General features: G+C 43.7%; 1 protein-coding gene across 1 annotated transcript in view; it reads right to left on the bottom strand.

Annotated features, from left to right (window-relative positions):
• Positions 1-5,664: 5,664 nt before the first annotated feature.
• Positions 5,665-8,819, bottom strand: part of EDN1 (endothelin 1) — a 41,544-nt gene continuing 38,389 nt past the window's right edge. Inside the window, exons 3-6 of the mRNA XM_009326546.1 lie at positions 8,729-8,815; positions 7,598-7,756; positions 7,221-7,328; positions 5,665-5,827 (exon numbers count right to left, since the gene is read on the bottom strand). Of these exons, the coding sequence (XP_009324821.1) occupies positions 5,689-5,827; positions 7,221-7,328; positions 7,598-7,756; positions 8,729-8,815 (493 nt within the window). The 3' untranslated portion in view covers positions 5,665-5,688. The remainder of the gene's footprint in view (positions 5,828-7,220; positions 7,329-7,597; positions 7,757-8,728; positions 8,816-8,819) is intronic.

Raw genomic sequence — 8,819 nt, 5'->3', positions numbered from 1 at the left:
TTTGTTGGTTAAATCACTTGTAAGACATCTCAGCTACTTAGAAATCCTTCCACAGGCAAATACACAACTTAAAGGCCTGCACATTTCTGATAAGAACACGACAGGCACCATTTGCCCAATTTTTCTGTCCACTGTAGTTTGCTGCCTAGTTTGTGAGTATCACTGCTTTATTCTCCTGTTAGAAATAAGAGAAGATGAAAATAAGAAGCAAAAGAAAAACAGATCTCTTGCAACAATAGGACTGAAATGAAGATGAGAAAGATGGCAAGAGGAGAAGTTCCAATCCATCAGAACATTCAATGCATGTGGCTACCTTTGCACAAGAAGTTCTTGGGGCACTGGCTAATTTTTCATGACGGACACTTCACCAAGTGCTAGGCTGAATTGTTTCTGTGAAAAGAGATGGAGAAAGCAGAGGAAAATTTAAATCCAATATATATGACCAAAATACAGTGCTGCTTTCTTCTTGCCAGACGAGAGGTTGGATTTGTTTCTAGTGACTGGCACATAACATACATTTTTCCTTTAGCTAGAAAAAAGTTAGGTTTAGGGTTGGGTTTTTTTTATTTCCTTGGGGGGCGAAAACACAACAACAATAGTGTGGGCTTGAATTACAGGTGGTGAACTCAGATCATTTCCGCAGACCCCAAAATAGTTGGAGAGGTCAATGAAACCACAAACTCCATGGGGTTCATCTGTTTCTGAATGCAGCTTTCTTGAGCCAGAGGCAATCTGCCCCATTGCTTACCAAAGTGATACTTATCTAATTTGTTACTAGAAAACGCTTGCGGGGAGAAAAAAGAAAAACAAAACCCCAAACCCAGACCAAGAGCAGCAAAAACCGCTGGAGCCCTGTGCTAGCATCAGCAAATCAGTGTCCGTTTGCCCCCATCACAGCAATATCAGAAAGAACGAAGCCTTTCTGGGTCAAATTCTGCTCTCATTTTCACTGGCATAAACGATGCCTCTAAAGCTGAGGGAATTGTTGGCTGACCGACTGACCCGGTGGACTTCAGGCAGAAGTCAGGTCTCCTTGACCTGATCAGAGCAGAGGAACTTGTCCCAGGCACACCACTAAGACATACCAGCTGATTGTTTAACCATATTGAGAAACAGCAAAATAGACTTCCCTATCATTTTTCACCTAGCTCAGATTTGATCAGAGATATAAAATAAAGACACGAACAACCATTCTGGCTACGTTTCCAAAATGTCATTCGCACGATCCTGCTCCTATCTTTGTACTTTATCTGTGGCCCTCTGTCTCTTCGCGTACTTACACTCACCATCGCAGCTTCCAAGCATTCTCCTCTAATTAATCAAAAACTCTGTCCTTTTGTTTCCTAGGTCACGAAGGAAGAACAGTAAATTAAATAAAGATATCAGCTGAGCATGGAAGCTGGATTTCTATCCAAGGAACCTAATAATAGCACCATGATGCAGGCAAATTCAAAATTGATATGGTTTTATATACACAGAGGCAAACAGTCGAGTGTGAAGAAAGTAAACACCAGATAGCATTCAAACAGCTTTTTATCCAGCTCATTCTGTGTTTGTAAATATAGAAGTGTGTTGTGGTGGCTAAAATTATCCTAATGTAAGGAAACATGAACAAAGAGGCTGGTATTTGGTAACTTCTATAGGCAACATTAGGACATCCTGCATGAATTATTTTGGGGCAGTTCATGATAACATGGTACAGATTAGAGTCGCCATTTCTGGAAAAATTAGGTCAGAATTATGTAGATAAGATGGAAAGAATTTCAGTAGCATTGTAGTATTTTCCTGACTTGAAGCCTGACTCACATGTCAAAGCTTTGTTTTATTGTATTCTTTGTTTTGATATATAGTCAAAACAGCCTTTTTCCAGAGAAAATAAAAATAAACCAGCTGAGCAAGAAAGAATTACACACAGCATTGAATAAAAATAAGTACAGCAAGCTTAATTTCAGAGAGAAATAGTTGTCTTTTCCTGTGAAACGTTCAGAAATGGCCATGCCGAACCCAGGAAAAATCAGGGGAGGGAGATACAATTTGGTAACAGCTCGGGAATGGGGCCTTTCCTTTGCTCTTGATCTGAGCTGGAATTTCAGTCACACGTCAGGTGTATCTTGGGACCATTAGAGTATGGCCACGCCAAAGCGGTGCCCCTCTTCTCTATACGCTTCCCTTTGTCCTTCTCAAATTTCATCCTGGATTAGAAGAACGTCTCACTTAAAAAGGAGATAGATCGTGGCCATGAAAGGTTTACTTTTTAAGAGAAGAACTGAGATTAGTTCTAGTTAGAAGAATGAGAGGCCTGACTCTGCAGCCTCGCCTCTGCAGTCAGCACAATGTTTCCATTGGCTTCAGGTAGAATATTTTTTCACTCAGGTTGTTTATTATAAGTTAGAATGTACTTTTACACTGCTCTGTGTTCAGTGCCATAAATCCCAGCACATACCATGCCTCTCTTTTTTCACCGGGTGTTCTGGCCTGAGTTATTGAATCTCTTTCTGCCATGGAGCTCGCTTTGAGAAGGAGCAAACCTCTGGGACAGACCCTGGTACTTGTATGTGAGCCAGCCTTAAGATGAAATGCTTCATGTTCCCTTTTGCTTATTCAGTGAGACAAACAGACTGTTAAATTCTCGTTTTCAGTCCAGCTCATTAATGCAAACCAGGGTAAGATGCAGTTTATGCTCCTATGCCAGAAGGTAAATAGCGCAGGGGGAGGGGCACATCCCCTTCTGCCCCCGCCACGTGCAAACAGGCCGCTGGAGCAGGCTGGGCAGCACGAAATGGCTTCGGCCACTCTTCCCAAAGCCTGCAAGCCCCTGGCATCAGGGCATCTCACCTTCCTTGTGCTCTCTGCATCGCCGCTCGGGCTCAGTGCTGTGCAGGGCTCTTCTTACTTTACCTCGCATGGCTCTGGGGACCGTGCCTTCCCCAAAAGGCCAGTGGGTGCCCATCACTACACAAAGCTGCAGCATGAGCAAGCAGTGGGGTCAGTTTAAGGGGAAGGAAAGGAGGATGAAAGCCAGCTTTCGAGTCCAGGCATGAGCAGAGCAAACCCTAGAAGGACCAGGTTTATTTTTAGGATGGTCTCTCAAGAATCCCTTAAGCAGCTGGCCAGGAATTTGGGCTAATAGAGCCCACCCACAGCACCATTTAGCCTGGCCACCTACAAAATCCAGATAGCCAGCCTTAATGCTGGCACTGCTGCGGCACTCCTCTGCTCCCAGAATTGCTCCTCTCCTCCCGCTCTCTCCCGGGAGAGGAAACAGAAGCGACTGGGACAGGGATGCTGATGCGCGGCAGGGGCACCTCGCAGGGGCACCCTGCGCCACCCGCTCGTCTGCCACTTCGGCTGGGTGAGAGGCAGCACCTCAACTACTTGCTTGTTTATTTTCCCAGCCGAAGGCAACCACCGGCAGGGGAAGAAACGGAAAACCAGGGAGCATTAGTGAGGTCACTTCACACCTGACAGAGGTCACTGATCCGTGCGCATCCTAAGCAGTTAGCGTGGGCAATGCAGGGATCAAAGGGCGGTTCCGGGGGCTGCATCCTGCCCTGCAGAAGCACAGGGGCTCATGGTGCCTTCCCGCTGCCTGGGCCAGGCTCTCCTGTCGGACCCGGGCTGCCAGCACTGCCATCTCTCCACTGAATTACTGCCCCAAAACGTTGCAGAACAGCCTGAAGGAAACATGATATGGGCTTTATTCAGCCTTATGGTGTTTGGGTGTGAAAAACGCTGCGAACAAATGAATATTGACAAGAAATCCAGAACAATTTCAGAAATTTTTAATGGTGACTGCTGTCAGTGTTCAGTGTCACGCGCCTTGTATTGTATTTGTTTGTAAAAGTTTGTTTTTTAAAAAAACCAAAACACTCAGTTTTATCCACGGACTAACTTTTGTACTTTTTTTTCCCCCTATAGGTTCAGAGATTATTAAATCCATTTATTTGCTTTAAGCACCTTTCCAGCTATAACCACTTTAAGCCAAAATGTTTGGAGTCGTGCAAAGTTTGACTATTGCTCTAGCTGTTTCCTGGGCTTGGGCCAGGCTCCATTGAGGTCTCCATCTTTAACTTCCGTGGGCTGGGCTGAGACTTTTTGGGATAGCGTGGTAATAAGTAACATAACACAGCCTAGTCCAATATAGCCCACAAAGCATCCAGTGTGTGCATTTTCTCCTCTACTTCATGTATATCCAACCCCTTATTGGCAATATTTTAATGGTACAGTAAATGCTACATTAGAATCTGTACTATTGGATGAAAAAGACATCAGCCATGTGAAAGTGCTGCTCCAGGATGAATTTATTTGTCCAATTCAAATTTCACCATGAAATTTTGATGAGCAAGCTTGAAGCTAGAACAAGTATTCTCTGTTGTCTCACATCTGGCATAACCTTTCTGTGTTGTGATCTAGCTAATTTGAGAGAAAGGCAATCACGTGCACACACTTCATCTACAGCTTTGTACATGGGGCAATCTACCTCTGTGATCATGGAGCCACAACCTACAGAAAAGTGGGGCATATGAAAAACAAGCCAATACAGTAATTAAAAATATTTATTTCTGAAGATATTTACCTTGATAGGCATAAAGCATTTCCCAATTTCATACAGAAATAGATAAAACATGCATAGACCAATATGGCCTGCTTCAATGTGTATTCAACATGGTAAATATAATGAAGAACTTGTGTGAATATAAATACAAAACACAAAAAATAAGCACATAAGATTCAACCTGTCAGCAAATTCAACAATGTGAACAAATTCACTGCTCTAAACATTCACCCAATATTAGCCTTTTGACATAATTCAAAACAACCCTTTGTCTTGATGCATTTACGCCAAACGAGGCACTGAATAAACCTCACAACAGCCTCTGGTACATCCCCACTTCAGTGCATTTTTGGTGGCATGTAAGACACAACAACCTCTATTTTTAGAACTTCAGTTAGCCAAATATCCTTGTTATGGGAAACCTAGTAGTGTCCTCTAACTTTTATTTTATGTTGAAGAGTCCTTTGGTATCAAAACCAAAGGACTTTGACTATGCAAACAACCACAGCGCCTAACCCACATTCAGATAACTCTGGTTGTACAAGTAAACTAGACTTCTGAAAAAAGGCAAAGGGTTGCAGCTGATTAGTAAAGGCAATAACAAGGTGTAAAAATACTCTAGCAGGAGTGCAACAAACAGTACGCGAGGTAGACATGTATATATGCAGTAAGTCCTGATTAAAGTAGCACTATGGCTTTCATTTTTGCAGTTTAATCAAAAGGTAGAGTTTTTTGCTTTGAAGTTTGTCCACTCAGATCTTGCTTTCTGTCCTTTCTAAGCACATCTGTGAGGTCTTCCTTGCAAGATGCTTTTGATGTAGACCCTGAAAGCTGCTCAATTGATGGGTAACATTCCAGAAGCAATATTCAAATGTTTCTTCAGAAAGATGGCTTTTCATGTATGCTACCGCGGATTCCCCTTCACCCCCTCTGCCCATCCATCTGAATTCCAAAATGATGAAATCCTTTTCTTTTATACCTCCAAATATGGGACTCCATTAGTGTTTTGCTCTGCTACACAAACACTTGGACAGAGAGGCCCTTCGCCGTCGTGGAATGTTAGAAGTCAAGAGAGAGTTTTGGTGACACTTTGTCAGCAAGTGTGATGAAGAAAGACTCAGGTGATCTTCCCACTAGGATGCTTTCAGACTTTCCCAGACACTTTGCCTTTTGTTCGCCCTGTTATGTTTCAGCTTCCGTCCTTTCTGGAGCTCAGCCTTCAGCTTTGCAATACTGAAGGAAGCTTTGATACTGTTACCAATGGCTTCCAGCCTGCAAAAATAAGAAATATACACTTATTGTTACAATAATGAAGATGGATCTCCAGCGTGCAGACATTCACTTTTTGATTAAATAAGCCCCAGTCTAGATTTCTGCCACGGGATCCTCAGTAACTGCTGATTGCTATACCTCTGTCAGAATTACGCTAACTTAAGCCACTTGAAATACTGGATTCAGAATTTAAATGCAAACATTAAAATAAGCTAAAATATTCACTCAAATATAGATGCCCTAGACTTCCTTAAATAGGACGTATCTAATCAAGAGGTCTTCAGTGTTATTCTTTTTGGCTGTTTTGTTTCTTTCAGGTATACCTGGTCCTGGTTCCAATGAATGGGTGCATTTTTCCAGTAAGTAAGCAAGCAAGCCCCATTTTCAAAAATTATTTAAGACTTCCAGGGCCTAAGTCTCACTAAAAATCACCAGGCTGTCTGCTCCCATAAATCCTGTTCTGCTTTTGAAAGTAGCACTAGAGAGTCTTCTTTTGTATGGGCAAACTTCTCTATGCCATACTTTTACACGGGCGTATGGCCGAACACTGAATGCCGGAACTGATAAAGCTGTACTAACAGTCAGCTTCAAAGCCGACTTCACCTCTGTGGGGTTCGTAGCTGCACCAAGTCCAATGCCTGCATCTCTGAACTGCACTGTGGAGTGATACTGCTGCCTACTGCCACTCAACTTATTATGCACAGACCTCAAATGGCAGTCCTGAAATTTACTCCTAATCTCAAATATTAAATTGGGCTCAAATATTAATTTAGTCTTCATTTTCCCTTTCCTCAAACTTTTTGCAGTTATTTCCATCACTAGCATCCTGCACTCCTTTTACACAGGTTTGTCAGGCAATGTAAGAGATAAGGCAGGTAGAAATCCGCCTCCTGCGTTCTAAAAAGCCAGCCACACCAGTCAGAAGAAACAATATATTCAAAATCTGGATAGATCAATAATCTTCTTTTATTCCCCTCCAGTAAAATGGAGTAAAGTATCTAAGAAAAGGCATTCTGATTCAGTTTCATATTAGAATAGTTGGGACAATATTTTTAAGTAGTTAAGATAGTGCATGAACACACTAAAATGACAGGCTTTATTTATTTGTCAGAATTTCATGATTTCATACTCTTCTGAAGTTTGGTGTATCTTTAGGCCTACAACTAAGCCTGCTTCCCCTAAGCAAATGGAGGATGCTAGGCAGAGCTCAGCACCCATGTCTTCACAAGCTAAAAACCCACTGCATGAAGAAAAGCCCTTAAGACATTCTCACTGATTCCTCCGTAGCTCTCAAGCCGAAATCACCAGCTAAGCCCACGCTGACCCAAAGGCAGGTGAACTGTGCTCTCTATTGCTACTCCAGGGAACTACAACAGGATGAGAAGAAACTCACCGCTTCATTTTCTTGCTGTCAACAAGCTGTCGGTTCATGCATTTGGGTCCAATGCAACTGCCAGCTTTGTCATGGTGACGCGAGGTTTTCTCCACTGTGGACTGAGCCCTGTTAAAAGTGAAAAGGTGCTGCTGTTAAAAAAAAACCCAGGTCTGCAGTCCACAAGGTGAGGCATCTCATCAACCACTTCTCAAGGCATGTAATAAGCAATCTTTCTGGGCCAAACCATAGTATGCATTATAGCAGTGTGAGCACTCAGGTAGGAGTCAAGGCTTTGGGGAGATTATTCACTCAGCAGTTGCCAAAATGAGTAAGTGTACCACAATCCATCCCTTTTACATGCACTGCCTTTTAAAGGGTAGCAACAATAGACGCACCAGAGATCTTTTCCTGTCTGGCAGAAGTTCAGACATTTCTTGTCCTTCTGGTTGGCACATCGGCATCTGCTGCCAGGTTCAGCGAGGATCTCTGGCACCATGTCCTTCAGCGATCTTCTGGATCGAGAAGGGCCTCCGAGACCATACGGAACTGTCTTCCTATGATCAAAGAGACAACGTGAAAGTCATTCAAATAATTCTGTGGCTTCAAAACAGCGGGGTATTTTGGGCAATCTTATCAATGGGATTGATTGCATGAGTAAAGGCTGTGGGATTGGGAATGCCTCGTTGGTCATAGTTTCCATGCAAATGCTTCTGATGATCCTGCAACATATTCATTAGCATGGCTACTGACATTAAAAGTCTAATGACCTTTTAATTGTGATTTCATAAGGCTGCTGTGCCTCCCTGTGCGATAGAAAGCAGTAAAACCTCATCTCTCTGAACTTTGGTAACTGCCAACACCGAAAGAAGCGATAAAAGCGAGGAAGAGATCCTCGGTGCCCGGAGGAAACCCAGCACCAGAATAAATCACCAGAGTCAGGGTTTGCAGCATTAGGTGAGGCTCTGGCTCACTACTTTTTTGGTGAGGAGAGTGTAGAAATGGACACTGTACATAACCCTATTAACACGTGGGATGTGTTAATTTGCAGCACAGAGCAGCAAGAGGTGGCACGGAGCCACCCTGTGTCAAAGTAAGCCTTCTAGCCTCCTAACTTGTTGGAAAGAAAAACGGTCAGACCAATTCAGGCTGGCAAAATCATACTTTTGGCATTTTGTCCGCTTCTGATTCATAGTGAAAAGTATCCTGCAGCCTTTGCTGAGCAGCACGCAAAGGAAATACTCCTGACCAGATTTTAGGAACGCAGGTGTGCTAAGGCTATTAGGGCTATCTCCTCAAACTAGGTGGTCAAACCCTGCTTGCTTTCTCCCAGTGAACATTCTCGCTGGGGGGGGGAAGCAATAGGAGAGACCGTGCAAATAACTATTCCTTCCTCCTCTTCCATTTCTGCAGGGGGGTTTGTGGTTCTCAATTTTTCCCTTCCCGCTCCCCCGCCCCCCGCCTTTTCCCAACCAAAGCAGAACCCAGAGCTCGGCAACTGCCGAAGCCCCCCCGGTCCGCTGACTCACTCGGGGGTGTTGATCCAGATGATGTCGAGGTGGCAGAAGTAGACGCACTCCTCGTCCAGCAGCGAGGAGCAGGAGCAGCGCCGGGCGCGGC

This window comes from Pygoscelis adeliae, unplaced genomic scaffold, assembly GCF_000699105.1.
Source record: "Pygoscelis adeliae isolate BGI_AS28 unplaced genomic scaffold, ASM69910v1 Scaffold186, whole genome shotgun sequence".
In the NCBI taxonomy this organism is placed as follows: Eukaryota; Metazoa; Chordata; class Aves; order Sphenisciformes; family Spheniscidae; genus Pygoscelis; species Pygoscelis adeliae.
Note: the sequence above shows the minus strand (reverse complement) of the source record. Positions and strands in the feature narration are given on the sequence as shown.